This window comes from Trachypithecus francoisi, unplaced genomic scaffold (genome assembly GCF_009764315.1).
Source record: "Trachypithecus francoisi isolate TF-2019V2 unplaced genomic scaffold, Tfra_2.0 Lachesis_group6, whole genome shotgun sequence".
In the NCBI taxonomy this organism is placed as follows: Eukaryota; Metazoa; Chordata; class Mammalia; order Primates; family Cercopithecidae; genus Trachypithecus; species Trachypithecus francoisi.
In genome coordinates this window covers 68,243,967-68,265,334 of record NW_022681471.1, presented here as the reverse complement: position 1 = coordinate 68,265,334, position 21,368 = coordinate 68,243,967, and the positions used below count along the sequence as shown (strand labels likewise).

At 37.0% G+C, this 21,368-nt stretch overlaps 1 protein-coding gene across 1 annotated transcript in view; it reads right to left on the bottom strand.

Moving 5' to 3' along the window:
* ABCB7 (ATP binding cassette subfamily B member 7) overlaps window positions 1-21,368 on the bottom strand; it is a 137,141-nt gene that overhangs the window by 83,421 nt on the left and 32,352 nt on the right. Inside the window, 1 exon segment of the mRNA XM_033200924.1 lies at window positions 1,430-1,510. Coding sequence (XP_033056815.1) covers window positions 1,430-1,510 — 81 coding nt within the window.

The following is a 21,368-nucleotide window of genomic DNA, read 5'->3' as shown; positions in this document are numbered from 1 at the left end:
AAGTATAATATATAGTTAATTTATATCTCACTTGTTTTCCTTGTCTATACATTTCTGTTTTATAATTAATACAGCTGATTTTAAACAATTGATTATTTTTCTTGTTGTACTGACTCATATATACATTTAGAAACAAGGTATTTTTTAATATCTCATAATCTGTCTTATGCCTATATTGCAGTCATTTACATACACTGTTTTGCCTTTCTTATTATGTGATAAATTTCTGAAGATCAGAGACAGTGTCTTTTATCTTTGTATCTCCCATGGAACATACCACAGTATCTTACACATGGGCAAGGTAAGTTTCAATACTTGTTGGATTAGATGATTTTTCAGTAGCTATAATAATCAATAATTAATGAACAAAGGCACAGTTCTCTACAAACACAAATGTGTATCAATATCATACATAGCATAACAATATCAGCTCTGGGCCAAGCTATGAAAATGGAATTACAAAAAGTAAAAAGTGCCTTCTTGTTCTCACCAGTTGAGATAGAAAAAGTAATTGCCATAAACAGGATATTGATTTTTGGATCAATAATCTCAAAGCACTTTGTAAAAGGAAAACATCAAAAGGTAATTCTTAGTCTGACAATGTCTCTCTGTGCCATTTTTTCCTCTAAAAGATTGAGCAACAAGTTTTATCAAGGGGTCTGGTGAATACCACACAAGATAGTGAGGTCTTCAACAAAACAAAAGACTAAAACAGAAGTAAACTTAGTGGTGTCATAGACAATAAGAAGACTAAGCACATTTTCCCCTCAACACTTTAATAATGGAAAATATAATTCATTTCTACAGCTTCTGCATAAATTAGAACAATGCCTTATACCTTAACGGCAAATAATTATTAATCAGAAAGAAAAAATAAACAAAATACCAGAATTTAGACTGTCTTCTAATTTTCTAGTCTTTTCTATCATGGAGATTTATGGGTCTCATTTCAAAGCACTGGGAATTTTTAAAGATGTCGTTCACTTACATTAGCAATGAAAAATAACTTCATTGACATGTAAACTCAGCACTACCTACCTCATGGGCTCCAACAAGCTTAGAATCCCTTGATATTTCTACTATCTGAACACTGGTAACATCAAAAAACATAAAGCATTTCACATATCAGATATAAATTAACAGGATAAATTTAAGTGTCAACAAGTTGCTATTACATTTATAAAAGCTTTCTGAAAATATTACTCTAGTTGGCACTGATTCAAGAGATTCAGATAGAATTTTCCAGGGATAGAAAACATCAAGACTTCCTCTGTATTTCCAGAAGCAGAAACATAAATTCTTATTCATCTTGCCAGCATTTAGAAAAACACAAAAAGGGAGATGTAAAATATGTAGTATACATTGGGAAATGCTCCAAGGGCTTACAGGTTTTTCCTAGCTATATGTAGATGTGTTTGCTCAATCTTACCTTTGCAGCATCTAAGAACTGTCTTGAATTGCCTTTTCCCAATCTCTGCCATGTGATACTTTTTAATGACTCTGGGATCTGCTGACAAGGAAAAAAAAGTAGGGGGAAGTTTCAGAGTGGACACAATATTCAAAGATTATTTCCTTTGTTCACAAACATACACAAAATTAAAACCATAGCCAATATTGGAGAGATGATTATGCTTTTAACGTATGCCTAAAAAACCAAAAAACAGGCTGGGCCTGGTGGCTCACGCCTATAATCCCAGCACTTTGGGAGGCCGAGGCGGGCAGATCATGAGGTCTGGAGATCGAGACAATCCTGGCCAACATGGTGAAACCCTGTCTCTACTAAAAATATAAAAATTAGCTGGGCATGGTGGTGCGCACCTGTAGTCCCAGCCACTCAGGAGGCTGAAGCAGGAGAATCGCTTGAACCCAGGAGGGGTGAAGGTTGCAGTGAGCGGAGATCGCGCCACTGCACTCCAGCCTGGCAACAAGAGCGAGACTCTGTCTCAAAACAAAAACAAAAACAAAAAAAGACAAAAATAAAATTTGTGGTCCACGTATGGAAGTAAATTGTATTAGTCATTATAAATGTCAAATTGTACTTTCTTTTCATCCCCTTTCTTTCTGGTTTCTGTCTGTTTCTTTTCTTTTTTCTTGGTCTTCGCTTTTTAAATCCCCTAAAGTCTTCAACCCAATTTTTCTTAAATGGCTTTTACGTTCTTTTCAAATACTCTTTTGTTCTAACTCTCTTTACTGCATTTCATTATGCTCCACATCTTGCTTCTGTGCCTTCTTTAGTCCTAATCTGAATGCTAAATTTATATACTAGTCACAAGATCAGTTTTGACAAACGATTCTATGTAACCAGATGATGGACTCTGTAAGCCAAAAGGAAAACGCTGCCAAGTTCCCCAACCAACTGAATGGCCCCCCTCTTGGCCAAGGGGACCCCAAAGAAACCTGGAAGTCTAGTTCAGGCCATGATGCTGGTTGGGGGGGGTGGAATTGGACATGCCTCAATATACCCTCGTCCCTTGGAGTTCAGAAACAACTGGCCAGTATTAACATTAAAACAGTGATCTTAAGACTGACAAAGCAGAATTTGTGGCAATAGATGCCAAATTCCAACCCGACTGCTATAGTATCATATGACAGATTAACAGACCCTAAAGGAAATCGAAGTATTTTATCCCAAAAGTAATTTCTTTGACATATTCTGAAATGGCCCTACAAATCTGTCTCTTGTGGGAGAAATTTGCATTCGACAGAGACTCTCCTTCCCTTACTAAGTCTTTTCTGGAAAGTCTGACACCTTTTAAGGTCTGATAAGAGACATTCACCATCTTTTATCTCTGAAGCTTGCGACCTGAAAGCTTCATCTACATGAGAAGAACCTTGGATTCCACAAGCCCCTGTTCAAACTCAAGCATTTCTTTATGCTGAATTCAACTCTTCAGGCAGGGCTTAACTCTTTCAACCTATGACCTGGAAGTCGCACCATCCCCCGCCGCCTGCCCCCAGTGTATAAACACAAGTTATAACCAAACCAACTGGGACACATGTTCTCAGGACCTCCTGAGGCTGTGTCAGGTGCCATGGTCCTTAACCTTAGCAAAATAAACCTGTAAATTGAGACCTGTCTCAGATAATCTTTAGTTTGCAACTCCAATCAAAGTTTCCTTGAGGCCATTTTTTCCTCGGTAACGTTTCAAAAGTGGAGCTGAAAGAAGGCAGAAGAATCTCTCCATGTGAAATACCACACAGACATCTGCAAAATGGACAGACACCTTTTTGAAATCTACCATCAATTTAGTGAGGAAAAAATTTGCTTCTCAGGTCAAGTCTCTCCCAAAGTATCAGAGGCATTTGAACCAGAGCAACTCCATCTTGAGTAGGGGGCTTATAAGGCTGAGATGTGCTGGGCTACATTTCCAGGTGGTTAAGGCATTCTAAGTCACAGGATGAGCTAGGAGGTCGGCACAAAATACAGGTCATAAAGACCTGGCTGATAAAACAGGTTGTAGTAAAGAAGCTGGCTAAAACCCACCAAAACCAAGATAGTGACAAGAGTAATCTTGGGTCGTCCTCATTAGTACACTCCCACCAGCACCATGACAGTTTACAAATACCATGGTGACATCAGGAAGTTACCCTATATGGTCTAAAAAAGGGAGGCAAGAATAATCCACCTTGATTATGTGCTTGCTTATCACATAATCAAGAAATAACCATAAAAATCTGCTCTGCCTACAGAGTAGCCATTCTTTTATTCCCTTACTTTCTTAATAAACTTGCTTTCCCTTTTCTCTAAGGACTTACCCTGAATTCTTTCTTGCATGAGATCTAAGAACCCTCTCTTGGGGTCTAGATCGGGACCCCTTTCCAGTAACATCTTTCTGGCAACCACAGAAGAGACAATACTGAGGAAACCCCCAACCTAAAGGCTAACTTTGGGTAAGTGGTGAGGTCCAGCAGTATCTCTCTAGAGACCACTGAAGGGACTATACTAAAGAGACCCCTGACCCAAAGGAAAATCACCTGTGCACACCTTTGGCTGACTTTGGGTAGGTCGGGTGCATATACACAAGTAAAGAATGGGATTGGTTAGACGCCCAACTTAGGGGTGTTAGAGCTTCTCCTAAGACAGACAGAGTTAAAGGTTCCTCTCAATAAAAGGCAAGGACACCTGACTGATCTTGGGTTCCAGGCCCCACTTAGGAAGGTTAGGGTCCTTCCTAAGATTTAGGGGGTTAGAGGCCCCTCTTAGTAAAGTCCCTCTCAGCTGAGAATAGGTTTGGCACTATGGGATGTTAACCACAACTCTCTTTGGATTAATCTGCTTTGCACTTTTCACTGATGGCTATGGATGACAGCATTAGGCATGTATAGGACCATGGGATATGGGGACATTTTTCCTCCCCAAAGGGGGAAACTTGAGAGCTGATGGGACTGCTGGAAAAAATCCCTTCGCTACTGGCAAGTGGCCACCTGAACTTTTCAGTGTCGCTGCAATGGGTAGGTCTTTCTCTGGCCTCCCTGAGCTCTTTGCCTTCCCCTCCCAATGTAGGCAATACTTTTCTCCCTTTCCTTTCCTTTCTCTCTCTGTGTGAACTGGTTGAATGAATAGTAAAAATCACTGTTTAGCTCCTCTGTAAAATTTTGATTATTGGAAGAAGGATTTGTGAAGCTAGTCTTAAGCTGTAGTGAATCGGTTATACTTTGTGCTATGAATTTGTCTTTCTGTATCATTCTGTCATAAAGAGGAGTACCTTAAGTTAGAACATGGGCTTAGGATCCCATAAACCTACTGTTCAAGACACCCCAGAAAACTCGTCAGTCACGTCCTTGGGAGCTTGACCTTGTAACCACGTGGCAGTGCTTTCTTTTGGTCTCTGCCATCACAATGGCAGCCGGGGTGCAGGATTCAATTCCTGGCTTAAGGAATGACCACTTTCTGTTATCTGTGTGCCTTTCTTGAACTTTTCCTTTCTCTGAGCACCTGTGAAGTTACTTTTGGTAAAGTTCAAAAGCCAGAAATATCAGCCGGCTAAAGTCTGGTAACAAGAAATTTAAAAGGCCTTTTTTTTTTTTCTTTTTTAAAAGAGCACTATGGTTAAAAGTCAGCTTAATTAAAAGCAGATATTCAAGTTCTAACAGCCTGGGACTCCTTAGGAAAAAAGAGGAAGCGCCACAGATCCCATTTTGAAATAAATTTCTGTTTTCCTCATGAAACTTCAGGAATAAAAAGTAGATAAGATTCCTCTCAAAATCTAAGGCTCTGTTCTATTTTGCATTCCATTATCTGACATTTTTTACTTTTGGGGGGGTAACAAACTAATTTGTACTATGAGAGAACTTTGGTGTGTAATAACTAAATAGGAAACATACTTTTGGGGACAACTAATGGCACTTATGGGGACATACTCAGCTCTGCAGGTTTGGATCAGAGAATCATGCTCTTAGCCACCTAGGAAGTATGGAGATGTCCCCACCCCCACATTGAGAGATTAACACTCCCATGGGGATGAGCTGATTCCCTCTTTTTGGGATCCAGAATCTGGTATTAATTTCTGGAGATCTGTTTTGCCTTCCAGCTGTGCCTGCTTATTAGGCCCTAGAAACTTCAGGCTTTAAAGAGAAACTTAAAAACCGGCGAATGAAGAACCTTACAGCTACAGGACCTTCTGTCTCTCTGGGTATTTATATATGTTGTGTGTATGATGCTTATATCTAAAAGATCTTTGACTAATTGGCTTGATTATAACAAGAGTTTAGATCAAACATTTTATCAGAAAAGTAAAAAGTATAATGACTTTTAGTTCACATGACTTAAGTAATCTTTGGAAATAGAAACAGTTTTACATCCAAGGTGTGTAAAGAAAGTGAAATGAGTTTTTGGTAAAAGATTACAAGAAGGCATGGAAATATGGATTTTTCTGCCTAGATTAAAGGGTTAAAGGATTGTTTTAAGTTAGAATAAAGCTGAAAGTCTGAGCAAGTTGTGGAAGGTTTGTGAAAAATTAATCCTGTAAAAAAAATTACGTGTGTGACATATTGGCTAAAGTTAAAGGGGGTATTATTCGGTTTTTCCGTAAATTGAACACTGGAATAAAAGCACAACAGGTTTTTCTTAGAGCACTTATCTACTGTTTAACAAAAATTTTTGTAAAGGGTTATAAAAGGTTTATGAGAATCTTACCTTATCGTCAAACATGAAAATTGGGTAGATATGTCTATAAGGTTTTGTTAGGAATTGGGTTTGACATCAATAATGCACAAATGCAATGGTGAAATTTGGCTCATTTAGTATAAAAATCATACCGGAAGCATTGTCAAATATGAAATGGTATTTGACTTTCTTTGGGCTGTATTTATATAAATATGTTACTGGTATCTGTTCCAAAATTATGTAAAACTCCTATAATCCTGATATAACTTTGTGTATGTTATTAATAGTTATAATTATTATGTACAATTGTATGCCACAGAAGTAACCAAAACTTCCTTGAATAGTGGCTGTCCTAGGACTTTTTAATATCCACAACAAGACAATTGTTGTCTTGTTCTGATCCTCTTCAAAAGGTGGTTTATAGTCAGCTATAGGACTTTGACAGGTGTTTCTAAATGCAGGTGTCTGATAACTTTGGAGATTATGAAATTAGAATAGAGAAAAAAAAACTTTTAGGACTCTCATGGAGAGCTAAAATGTTTACGAATATCAAACAGAATAGGAGTTAACTGAATGTATTGAACTAATATAAGACTGAAGTAATCTTTTTTACTTTGCTTAAAATGTTGCTGATCCTTTGTTTTATTTTTCAGAGTCCAGAAAACTTTTAAGCTATTTACAGCTTGTAGCAATTGAGTAAAATATACTCCTGTAAACAAAATTTGGAGCCTATATGTTTCTCTCTACCCGATTTCTCTAAAATTTGGAAAATATTTGTGAGTATTCTTAATTTATGGAAATATAGTAATTTGCATAAGTGCAATAAGAAACTGTTTTCTTGGGTGGGTATGGTGGCTCACGCCTGTAGTCCCAGCACTTTGGGAGGCCAAGACAGGCAGATCACTTGAGGTCAGGAGTTCGATACCAGCCTGGCTAATGGTGAAATCCTGTCTCTACTAAAAATACAATAATTAGCCGGGTGTGGTGGCGGGTGCCTATAATCTCAGCTACACGGGAGGCTGAAGCAGGAGAATCACTTGAACCTGGGAGGTGGAGGTTGCCGAGATCATGCCACTGCACTCCAGCCTGGGCGACAGAGCGAGACTCCATTTCAAAAATGAATAAATAATAAATAAAAATAAATAAACTGTTTTCTTTTGCAACAGGACACAATTGGAGAAACTGGTTATTTTACCAAGGCTTTGACTGGAATGGCATACTTTCCTTTAAGGAACCTAACTTGACTTATAGAGTCAATAAAAGCCCCTTGGGAAAACTGGCCTCATACCTTGTCTACGTAGTTACTGTGCAGGGTTCCTAAACTATGGTAAGTAAAGAATGTCGCTTTCTAACAGGTCCAGGAGCCCCAAATTATCTTGGGACCTCAAGAGGAAAGGAATTTAATCAACTGATAGAGATTTGAGGGTACTAACCCATGACTGGGCTCGGATTTTAAAAAAGTCTTATCTAAGATTCCTTATGAAGCAGAGTTCCATCAAAGCCAATTGAAAAAGCCTATGTAGGCTGGGCATGGTGACTCACACCTGTAATCCCAAATCCCAGCACTTCGGGAGGCTGAGGCAGGCGGATCACTTGAGGTCAGGAGTTTGAGACCAGTCTGCCTAACATGGCGAAACCCCATCTCTCATAAAAATACAAAAATTAGCCAGGTAAGGTGGCATGCACCTGTAATCCCAGCTACTCTGGTGGCTGAGGCAGAAGAATCACTGGAACTCAGGAGGCGGAGGTTGCAATGAGCCAAGATCGTTCTACTGCACTCCAGCCTAGGCGACAGAGCAAGACTCTGTCTCAAAAAAAAAAAAAAAAAAAAAAAATTATTCTTGTTGGACTTTATACAAACAATCAGGCCAAGCATAATAAAGCAAATCAGTGTTACCATGATTTATCTTTAGTAAAAATTGGAGACTGGAGAGAGAAAAAATTATGTTTCAAGAACTATGCTACACTTGTTGTTATATTCTAGTCTCAACAATCGTTTTAGAGTTTTTTCTGCAATTTAGACTGACTGCTTGTTCCTGTGAGCCAACCAGTGATCTCTGGCTGCTGCTCAGAAGAAACAAGAGGGATGGGTATTGTAAAAATCAAGATCAGTATTCTATTCTGGACACACTGAAATCAGCAACCCCATATCAGCTTGGTTCCAAGAGTTGCACAGTTCATTGAAAGCCTTCTAATTTAGTTTACTTGGGATAATTTTGCTTATTTTGCTTTACTGTTGTGGAATATATTATTGTTGTACTCTTTGTGCAGGAATGCAGAATAAGTTTACTCAGTCTTAAACACTTATTAATCTTCCAGATATCACCTTTTGTCAGAACTCAAGAGTTATGAATGGCCCTCAACATATTGATGCTTTCTGACTGAGCTCCTCTCTACCCTGAATACAAGAGATCCTTACAGTTAGGCAGGAAGATCATCACCCCATTCAGCCTGAAGAAATTGCAGAAAATGGATCTTCATCCTTCCGCAACCCTTAGGATTAAGGGTTCTCTTATAAAAGGGAGGGGGGAAATGTCAGAGGCATTTGAACCAGAGCAACTCCATCTTGAGTAGGGGCTTGGTAAAATAAGGCAGAGACCTGGCGGGCTACATTCCCAGACAGTTAAGGTATTCTAAGTCACAGGATGAGACAGGAGGTCAGCACAAGATATAGGTTATAAAGACATAGAAGATAAAACAGGTTGCAGTAAAGAAGCCAGCTAAAATCCACCAAAATCAACATGGCAACAAGAGTAACCTCTGGTCACCCTCACTGCTACACACCCACCAGCGCCATGACAGTTTACAAATGCCGTGGCAACATCAGGAAGTTACTCCATATGGTCTAAAAGGGGAGGTGAGAATAATCCATCCCTTGTTTAGCATATGATCAAGAAATAACCATTAAAATGGGCGAGCAGCAGCTTATACTGCTGCCCCGCCTATGGAATAGCCATTCTTTTATTCCTTTACTTTCTTAATAAACTTGCTTTCCCTTTTCTCTAAGGATGGGCCCCATATTCTTTCTTGCGTGAGATCCAAGAACCCTCTCTTGGGGTCTGGATCAGGATCCCTTTCCAGTAACAAAAGGGCAAGTAATACTTAAGCTTCCCCTAAACCATAAGTGGGTTGTACAGCTGGAATAATGTGTCAACATACAAAAAAAAATCAATGTGGTATACTGCAAAATACCAAAAACCAAATCAACCCAAAACCAATCTCTATACACAAAAAAGGAACCAAATTATTGATAAAATCTGCTTGTTTTCCAAAGTGCAATAAACAGTAGCTGATTTCTGCTTATATGTTTTCGTTTTGTTTTGTTTTTTTGAGACGGAGTCTCGCTAAACCCAAGCTTTCACACCATACCATGGATTCTCCAATCTCCTCACCACAGTAACCAAGCCATGCATTGTCAATGATGCCTATCCAGGACTTAACTCCACCACATTGTCCTCACTGCTTTTCTCCATATTCGGAAGTTCTAACAAGCTTTACTCCCCCATTTTCACGTTTTTCACCAGTCCCTAGTTCAAGTAACTGCACATCAAAGCAAGAATCTTGCCTATGTTTGCACATGCAAATGCAATTTAACCTTTGCCTTTCACAACTTGCCTAGTTATCTCAAGTAAGTGACTGTTTTCTTTCTTCTCTCTCAAAACCATGCCTATATATGGCTGCTAAGTAAAAGATAAATATTGGTAATACCCTTAAATTAACATCAAAATCATATATTCTGAAGTCATATTGTGCAAAATAAAGACAGCGTGCATCAAATCTAAGCCCTTAAAAGTACCTATGAAACCCCTTTAGAATTTCTAGCTATCTCTTTATCCATCTCTAATCAAATCATGTTTTCCCTTAAGCATGGGTATTCAAGGTAAATATTTGTTTAAATTTAACTTTATTTTTTCCCAAGGGTAAAGCAATGTCCTAGATCAAGGTAAACAATTTTTAATGTTCATATTCAAACTGAACTTCTGGTACTAAAAAAGCATTGTTAAAACTATTAAATATTTCAGGTATATAAAAAGATCAGAAAACAATATAATAAGCACATAAGTATTCACTACCCAGCCTAAGACGTAACGGTAAAAAGAGAGTCCTCCAAATATTCCTCTATAATGTCATCTCCTTCCTGTTCCCCAGAGATAAGCAGCACTGATGATTTAAAGCATCTTTCACTGCAAAGGTAAAAATCCCCATCACATAATGGGATCACACCCTTTGGGGGCTAGTCCTGAAATCTTATTGTTATTTATAATATCCTTCTTATGGAAAAATGCTCTGCGTTCTAAACAATAGACTTACAACCATTTCTGAAACACCATTTATTTTGTAAACTAGAGACTCTACTTTTAAAACCTCAAGGGAAGGTTTTACAGCAAAATATGTTCCACTTATACACTGAGGAAGGCAACAGAAAAAAACAAAATTAATTCTGTGAAACTTGATTTGAAAATTAGAGGGTTGGATAAGATACCCTCTAAGGTCCATTCCAACTCTGAAATTCCACAATTTTTATGGAATGAAATGAAAATGGTGCTGTTATTAATTGAATTTTTTAAAAACTTAGCTAAGTAGATAATTTATTTCTTCAACAAATCTAGCATCTGAATTTATTTACAACACCATCCATCCAAAGACATACACAACAATAAACCATATATTACCGAAGATAATAGACATAACTAACGTGCAGAGATACCAAAAAAAAATCCAGCGTACCGAAAATGACAATCTGCCAGTCCACTTTACGTGGCAAGTAAGTTAAAATGTTTACACTGTAGGGTCATGTTTATCTCACTTAAAAATAAAAAAAAAAAGAAATTCTGGAAGAATCTAAAAGTTAAGGAATCTGTGACCTCCAAGCATAAAGGAGCCACTAATCGTTAAACATATTAATCCTCAATAGACAGCTGCATGGACATAATGCTTTGACTGTGTAAACATTCAATAAATAATCATAAAATATCAACATTAAAACCATCAATCTAGCAGACAGAACTGCTTCCATGTAAATGAGGCCAAGACTCAAGTGAAGAGGCTAATAAAATTCAAATCTATTCACATTACAATTGGATTCTTCCTTATGGTAAAAATTCAATCTTTATCAAAAAATAATCCTATTAATAAATATATTTAGTAATTTCTAATGATTGTATCCTTTTTAAAATACAAGTTAATTTTAATAATTCAAGTTACACTCAGTGTTTATGATACTGGAAGAATTACCTAAAAATAAAAAGACTAAAAGCAATGTATAACTTGTCAACGCAACAGGGATTTTGGAGTCAGTTAAATACTCTGGATTCCTGAAGCTTCAGAAATTAAACAGTGTACAACTACATATCCATGACACATGTAATGCTTTACAGTATCAAACAGTCATGTGTGAATATTGTTATCATCTGATCATTAATCATCTGTGACTGATATTTAAAATATTTCAAATTAAGTTCCCAATACATTTTTAAAGAGAAACTGCTGTGACTTAAAACTACATTTAACCTACTTTGAAAGTGTAAGTATGACTTAAAACTTGGTTTTCTTCCGAACCGACTAGAAACTGGGGGGTAGGGGAAGGAGGACAGGAGAAGGGAGAGGGAAAGGGGGGAGCAAAGGGAAAGGAAATGGTAGACTGTCTTCAAGATTCTGCAATTACAGCTCTCAGCTGAAAGTTGAGTTATAAAGGATTTTCTTTACTGTGTTAGGTATTCAGTAAATGCTTATTGAATGAATGAACAAATGGCAGCATAGCTTAAGGATTCTGGACAGCTTATTTCATCTGAGCCTTCATTCAACAGGCCATAAAATCATCAGGCTGATCTCTGTCACTAAAAATTAGATTACAACAGAGGTTGTTAAACTTTTCGGTAAAGGGCCAGATAGTAAAATTTTTTTATCTTTTAGAAGAATACTTATTAACAAAGGTAAAGCTAGCTTTAAGATTACATAAAAGTATAACATATAAAAACAGCAATTATCTCATATACTCTATCCCCAGTACCCTGCATTATTCCTGCTAATAGTACTTACCACGACATACTTTCTATTTACAGTCATGTGCCATATAATGACGTTTCTGTCAACAATGGACCACATACATATATGACAGTGGTTCCATAAGATTATAATATCATACTTTTGCTGTATGTTTTCTATGTTTAGATACACAAATATTTAGTATTGTGTTATAACTGCCTACAGTATTCAATAGTCAAATTCTGTACAGGTCTGTAACCTAGGAGCAATAGGCTTTACTATGCATATTATTGGTGTGTAGTAGGCTACACCATCTAAGTCTGTGTAAGTATACTCTATGATGTTCGCATAGTAACAAAATCGCCTAAATGATGCATTTCCCGAAATGTATCCCTGTTGCTAAGTGATGCATGACTATATTTTTTATTGTACATATTAAGGTGTACAACATGTTTTCATATATGTACACATAGTAATGTGATGACTGCAATCAAGCGAATTAATGTATCTGTCTCCTCACAGTTACCTTTTTTGTGTATTGTGAGAGCACCTGAAATCTACTATCTTAGCAAATTTCCAGGATACAATACAGTATTAACTATAGTCATCACGCTGTACATTAGCTCTCTAGATTCATTCATTCCATATAACTGCAACTTTGTAACTTTTGGCCAGCATCTCCCCATTTTCCCCAACTCCCTACCCGCTGATTTCTACTGTTCTACTCTCTGTTTCTATGTATTAAAGTTTCCTAGATTCCACAAGAGTGAGATAATGTGTATTTGTCCTTCTATGTCTGGCTCATTTCACTCAGCATAATATCCTCCAGGTTCAATCGTGTTGTCACAAATGGCAGGAATTCCTTCTTTCTTAAGGCCAAATAATATTCCATTATACACATACATGTATTTCTTTATCCATTCATCCATCCACAGACACTTCAGTTGTTTCCACATCTTGGCTGTTGTGAGTAATGCTGCAATGAACATGGGCATGCAGATATCTCTTTGATATGCTCATTTCATTTCCCTTGTGCCTATAAATAGAAGAGGAATTGCTGGATCATGTAATATTTCTATTTTTAATATTTTGAAGAATCTCTACACTTTTCCAAAATGGTTTTCTCAATGTAGAGTCCCACCAACAGTGTACAAGGGTTTCCTTTTCACCACATCCTTACCAACACTTGCTATCGCTCATCTTTTTGGCAATAGCCATCCTAACAGGTATGAAGTGATATTTCATTGTGATTTTGATTTGCATTTTCCTGGTCATTAGTGATGTTGACCACCTTTTCATACCTACTGACAATTTGTATGTCTTCTTTGAAAAGTGCCTATTCCTTTGCCCATTTTAAAATTGGGGTGTGCGTGCGTGTGTGTGTGTGTATGTGTATGTAAGTTGTGTGAGTTCCTTCTGTATTTTGGATATTAACCCCTTATCAGACATGTGATTTGCCAATATTTTCTCCCACTCCATGGGTTACTTTATAGTTTTGTTGACTGTTTCCTTTGCTGTACAGAAGCTTTTTAGTTTGACTTAGACCTACTTGTTTATTTTTACTTCCATTGACTGAGCTTTTGGTGTCATATCCAAAAAAATCATTGCCAAGGGTAATGTCAAGGAGCTTTTCCCTGTTTTCTTCTAGGAGTTTTAAGGTTTCAAGGCTTATGTGTAAGTCTTTTATCCATTTTGAGGGGTTTTTTTGTATGAATAAGATAATGGTCCAATTTCATTCTTTTGCATGTGGACATTCTGTTTTCACAACATGATTTATTGAAAAGACTATCTTTTCCACATTTTGTACTCTTGGCACCCTTGTAGAAGATTAGTTGAATGTATATGCATGGGTTCATTTCTGGGCTCTATATTCTGTTCCATTGGTCTATGTGTCGGTTTTTATGCCAGTACCATACTGTTTTGATTAATACAGCTTTGTAATTTGAAATTAGGAACTGTGATGCCTCCAACTTTGTTCCTCTCTCTCAAGATTGCTTTGGCTACTTGGGGTCGATTGTCCCATGTTAATGTTATGACTTTTTTCTATTGCTGTGAAAAATGCCATTGAAATTTTTATAGGGATTGTGTTGGGTAGTGTTGAAATTTTTATAATATTAAAATATCTTTCTATAAAGTATCCAAAGATATTAAAATGTCTTTCCATTTATTTGTGTCTTCTTCAATTTCCTTCATCAGTGTTTCATAGTTTTGAGTATACAGATCTTTCACTTCCTTGGTTAAATTTATTCCTAAGTATTTTATTCTTTTTGATGCTATCGTAAATGGGATTGTTTTCTTGAGTTCCCTTTTCCAGACAGTAATATTTTAGAGTTTGCAGGCATATAGTTTCTGTCACAACAATTCAACTCTGTCATTGTAGCATGAAAGCAGCCATACATATGTAAGTGAACAAGTATGGCTGTGCTCCAATAAAATTTTATTTATGAACAATGAAATTTGAATTTCATGTAATTGTCATCTATCACAAAATATTCTTCTTGTTTTTCTAAACATTAAAAAAATGTTTTCAAGTATTCTTAGCACAGGAGCCTTGCAAAAATAGGTGACATGCTGGATTTGGCCCAAGAGCCACTGATTGCTGACCCCTGCTCTAAATAATTTCTGAAATCTCTCAACCTCCAAGAATTTTGAGAATGACACAGCAAGACAAAAGAAAGTACATCGACCAAAAAATCTCCACCAGCATCACCACAAAAAAGCAACACACAAACAAAAATATGCATGGGATTCCCCTCTTCCTCAAATAGTTTTTCCTTTATCTACCAAATTTTCACATCTCTGGGTACATAACACCAACAGCAAGGCCTATTTAAAAGACAGAAGAAAAGGTCTTGATAAAAGATTTTTGTGTTTGTTTAAGCAACTTCTATGAGGTTTCATTGTTCCCATTCACATAGGTTCATTTATCATAACATTTTTGTCATCATGAAAACTTGCACACTGCTTCATAAGTTTTAGCTAAGTGATGTGAGATTCCAAGCTGCTTGCTAATAAAAGTAACAAATAATTGCAAAGCATTTGCCAAAATCAGGGCAATTAAAACCAATGGCTGAATATTAAAAGTTAAGAAAAAACTCCAGAATCAACTTCTTTTAAATCATGAAATTTGGGGACAAATGTACAAAGAGAAATTTCTTTATCATATTAAGAGTGAATATACCAAGGACACATTTTAGACACATTTAATAGTGAATAATTTCATTGGGCTGGCTTATTAGAACCCAAGATCTTTAGAAAATTGGTACAAATCTCAAAGTACTTCTAAGATTCCTAACCCTATTGTGTTTGTGGACACAATGGAGAAATTATCACACATTCCACACAACAGCTGGAATGTTGAGAAAGTAGAATTGGAATATTTTCTGCTTCTTTACAGTTTCAACTTTCAGTAATTTAATACCGAAATTGCTTGCTCTTATATTTACTAATGTGGACTTGGAAGAGAACCCTCAACCACATTTCTTAACTTTTGATTCCACAGCTGGAAAATTTCACTGTTTTTCTATAATGCCCCTTTATGTTTGTTACTTTTTATGCATGTGTCACATTGCCACTGGTGATTAAATTACCTGGAAAATTATTTGAAACTCATAAAAGATAGCATTTTCATTTACTTGGATCATTCTGTATGGCTCACTATGCAGGTCATATCCCAAACCCCTTGGTTTTCTTTATAAGCATTTCAGCAAAGTCTGATACAGGCTGTCCATTAGTAGGATATATCAGACCTAATCTGCTTATAACAGAAAGTGTAGGCTAAGAGAACATTCATATAAACACAAACCCAACTCTAGGGCTGACAAATGATACCTAACGAGTTCCTCCTTAAAACTAGATAGAAAAGGTACTTTGAAAAAGGTATTTGGCTTTGTAAATTTTAAATTCCTTTTGGCTTATCTATATCTAGTCTCTTTCTAGCATGCTGAAAGCTAATTTCTACTTCAGAGGTAGGAAAACACAGGCATTTGGGACAATTTCTGAGAGCAATCTACTGCTCCCCTCAGCATGGATGTCTTCAGTATATCTCCTTGCTACTCCGTTTTTGTGTCTCCCCTTTCAGGTGTTCACTGATATTTTTTGTTCTGCCTATTTTTAAATTCTTAGTTTAATACTGCTACGGGCACTCAAGCCTGAGGTTTCTAACTCCTATTCCACTATCTCCTCATGGTCTTACTAAACAGAGGCATGATACAGAATCCAACTGTGTTTTTCTGATAATGCTGCTGTTGCTCAAACCAATTGAATTAGCTCCTCAAATGAAAAACAGGGACTTTTTCAAAAAATATGGTAAACCCACTCTACCCTACCCCCCCAAAAAAAACTACACATACAAAAAATGCCTTAATTCTGCTCCCTCTCATTTTTCTTCAGGTCTATATGAGCCCTGAAAACCTGTCAGAGGTTTTTTTCTAAAAGTATCCACTTTTCTTTTCAACTACACTTAAAAAATTCCATGAGGTGACTAAAATTCATACAGTAACTAGACTACTTGTTTTCACAAAATGCCAGAAAGAAAACTGACAGCTCTGCTAGAAGCATTTTAAGAGCTAGCTTTTTTTTTAAAAGCTGGCTGGCTTGAAAAGCAGCACCTAGATCCTTCAAGTCACTCTAGAACGTTTCAAAAGTAAATAAACTTTAAATTATCCCACCAACCTTTTCAAACTACACTCACTGCTACCATACATAAAGGATTATCTTACATGTTGCACACAACAAAATTTTAAATACAAGATCCTTATGCTATAGTTCACAGTCTAAAACTGACAGATGCAGGCATAAATGTCACAGTAAGACAAATGCTATCATAAGATAATATTTTGACTGCTTGAAATAAGTAAGTTCTTTGAAACCAATGAGAACAATGACACAATGTACCAGAATCCCTGGGACAAAGCTAAAGCAGTGTTTAGAGTGAAATTTATAGCACTAAATGCCCACATGAGAAAGCAGGAAAGATCTAAAATCAACACCCTAACATCACGATTAAAAGAACTAAAGAAGCAAGCGCAAACAAATTCAAAAGCTAGCAGAAGACAATAAATAATTAAGATCAGAACAGAACTGAAGGAGATAGGGACCGGAAAAACGCTTCAAAAAAAAAAAAAAAATCAATGAATCCGGGAACAGGATTTTTAAAAGATTAACAAAATAGATGACTAGCCACACTAATAAAGAGGAAAAGAGAGAAGAATCAAATGGACACAATAAAAAATGATAAAGAGGATATCACCAGTGATCCCAGAGAAATACAAACTACCATCAGAGAATACTATAAACAACTCTACACAAACAAACTAGAAAATCTGGAAGAAATGGATAAAATCCTGGATACATGCACCTCCCAAGACTAAACGAGGAAGAAGTTGAATCCCTGAATAGACCAATAACAAGTTCTGAAATTGAGGCAGGAATTAATAACCTAGCAACCAAAAAAAGTCCAGGACCAGACAGATTCACAGCTGAATTCTACCCGAGGTACAAAGAGGAACTGGTATCACTGCTTCTAAAACTATTCCAAACAATGGGAAAAAAGGGACTCCTCTCTAACTTATCTTATGTGGCTGGCAATATCCTCATAACAAAACCTGGCAGAGACACAACAAAAAAAGAAAATTTCAGGCCAATATCCCTGATGAACATGGATGTGAAATCCTCCATAAAATACCGGCAAACTGAATCCAGCAGCACATTAAAAAACTTATCAACCACAATCAAGATGGCTTTATCCGTGGGATGCAAGGCTAGTTCAATATAGGCAAATTAATAAATGTAATCCATCACATAAACACAACCAATGAAAAAATGATTATCTCATTTTTAACCACATGATTATCTCAATAGATGCAGAAAAGGCCTTTGATAAAATTCAACACCCCTTCATGCCAAAAACTCTCAATAAACTAGGTACCGATGGAACGCATCTCAAAATAATAAGAGGTATTTATGACAAACCCACAGTCAGTATACTAAATGGGCAAAAACTGGAAGCATTCCCTTTGAAAACTGGTGCAAGACAGGGATGCCCTCTCTCACCACTCCTATTCAACACAGTATTGGAAGTTCTGGCCAGGGCAATCAGGCAAGAGAAAGAAATAAAGAGTATTCAAATAGGAAGAGAGGTAGTCAAATTGTCTATGTTTGCAAATGACATGCCTGTATACTTACAAAACTCCATGGTCTCAGCCCAAAAACTCCTTAAGCTGATAAGCAACTTCAGCAAAGTCACAGGATACAAAATGGAAGTACAAATATCACAACCATTCCTGTGCAACCAATGTGCAAAAATCACAAGCATTCTTATATACCAATAACAGACAGAGAGCCAAACTATGAGTGAACTCCCATTCACTACTGCTACAAAAATAATAAAACACTTAGGAATACAACTTACAAGGCATGTGAAGGACCTCTTCAAGAAGAACTACAAATCACTGCTCAAGGAAATAAGAGAGGACACAAACAAATGGAGAAACATTCCATGCTCATGGATAGGAAGAATCAATATCATGAAAATGGCCACACTGCCCAAAGTAACTGATAGATTCAATGCTATTCCCATCAAGCTACCACTGACTTTCTTCACAGAATTCAAAAAAAGTACTTTAAATTTCATATGCAACTAAAAAAGAGCCCACATAGCCAAGAGAATCTAAGCAAAAAGAACAAAGCTGGAGGCATCACGCTACCTGACTTCAAACTATACTACAAGGCTACAGTAACCAAAACAGCATGGTACTGGTACCAAACAGATTTATAGACCAATGGAACAGAACAGAGGCCTCAGAAATAACACCACACATCTACAATCATCTGATCTTTGACAAACCTGACCAAAACTAGCAATAGGGAAAGGATTCCCTATTTAATAAATGGTGTTGGGAAAACTGGCTAGTCACATGCAGAAAACTGAAACTGGACAACCTCCTTACACCTTATACAAAAATTAACTCAAGATGGATTAAAGACTTAAACGTCAGACCTAAAACCATGAAAACCCTACAAGAAAACCTAGGCAATACCATTCAGGACATAGGCATGGGCGAAGACTTCATGACTAAAACACCAAAAGCAATGGCAACAAATGCCAAAATTGTCAAGTGGGATCTAATTAAACTAAAGAGCTTCTGCACTGCAAAAGAAACTATCATCAGAGTGAACAGGCAATCTACAGAATGGAAGAAAATTTTTGCAATCTATCCATCTGACAAAGGGCTAACATCCAGAATCTATAAGGAACTTAATCAAATTTACAAGAAAAAAAACAAACAACCCCATCAAAAAGTGGGCGAAGGATATGAAAAGATACTTTTCAAATGAAGACATTTATGCAGCCAACAAACATCTGAAAAAAAGATCATCACTGCTCATTAGAGAAATGCAAATCAAAACCACAATGAGATACCATCCCACGCCAGTTAGAATGGTGATCATTAAAAAGTCAGGAAACAACAGATACTGAGAGCATGTAGAGAAACAGGCATGCTTTTACACTGCTGGTGGGAGTGTAAATTAGTTCAACCATTGTGGAAGATAGTGTGGCAATTCCTCAAGGATCTAGAACTAGAAATACCATTTGACCCAGCAATCCCATTACTGAGTATATACCCAAAGGATTATAAATCATTCTACTATAAAGACACATACACACACACGTATGTGTATTGCAGCACTATTCACAATAGCAAAGACTTGGAACCAACTCAAATGCCCATCAATGATACACTGGATAAAGAAAATGTGGCACATGTACACCATGGAATACTATGCAGCCATAAAAAAGAATGAGTTCATGTCCTTTGCAGGGACATGGATGAAGCTGGAAACCATCATTCTCAGCAAACTAACACAGGAACAGAAAACCAAGCACCGCATGTTTTCACTCCTAAGTGAGAGTTAACAATGAGAACATATGGGCACAGGGAGGGGAACATCTCACACCGGGGTCTGTTGTGGGGTGGGGAGCAAGGGAAGAGATAGCATTAGGAGAAATATCTAATGTAGATGACGGGTTGATGGATGCAGCAAACCACCATGGCACATATATACCTATGTAACAAACCTGCACGTTCTGCACATGTATCCCAGAACTTAAAAGTATAATAATATATATATTTTGACTACCTTCCCACCATCATCCATCCTCAAGGAAACTCTTTCACTATAAGTTTACCCCTAAAGATGCTTAGTCCAGAACAGTATAGAGGGTTCGCTGAAGGCCAGGGTAGTTAGTATTTTACCACTTTTCATATTTTCGTTTTGATTTTGGCTTGCTAAGGTATTTTTACATTATACAACAATGCAAATTAGTAACAGCTATCGCATAATCATTTTTAGTAATGAACAACAGTGACTACCACTCACTGAGCACTTATTATTTGGCTATTCTAATGCCCAAAACTACATTATCTCATTTCACTCTCACTGCAACCCTACAAGGTAGCTAATACTATTATTATTTTCCCATTTTGCAGACTAGAAACTGAGGCTTAGAGAGGCTTACTTGTTCAAATTCATACAGCCTCTAAGTGGTGGAATGGAGATAACCCATTCCTAATACTACAGTACTAACAATATTAGCAATGTCGCTGCATCTAGTGAATTTACTAACTGTCATATTACTGACTGATAACCTTGAAATGTCTAGGTTAAAACTTTTCTGTTGCTATTGAGGCATACATGATTTTGTTTGTTTTTTGGTACAAGAATCAATGTAATTCTGATGTTAAAAATACAGGAGTGATATCACCAAAAATGACAGAGTATGGGGCTACAAAAATTCATCCCTCCACTAAGGCAACAATTTAGCTAGCAAAAACTGTCAGATCTCAATCAACTTTTCCAGAACTCTGGAATCTAACGAAAAACTAACAACAACCAGGGGAGTGTATAATGAAAAAAGAAGTTGCTAAATAAGTATCAGAAGAGAGTGTTATGACATTTGTGCTCACTCACATACCATCCTTCCATCCCCCAATGGGGATGGCAGCTTGCATTCTTGGAATAGCTTGCTGGTACCAGAGAAGGAAACATGGACTTGTTTTTGAAGAATTATGGTTATACTTTTTGACTTGTCTGGCAGCTCCCTGAAGGACTGGCTCGGGGGCTTATCTTGTACCTATCAGAACACTCTTGGGGCTGAAGTGGCTTTCCATAGGGTCCTCTGTTGAAAGCATATAAAGGCATATGCCTGGGGCAAGTGATAACAGATGGGCAAGCAACAAAAAGAGTTAAACAGTCTAGGAAGAAAGACCCTGGG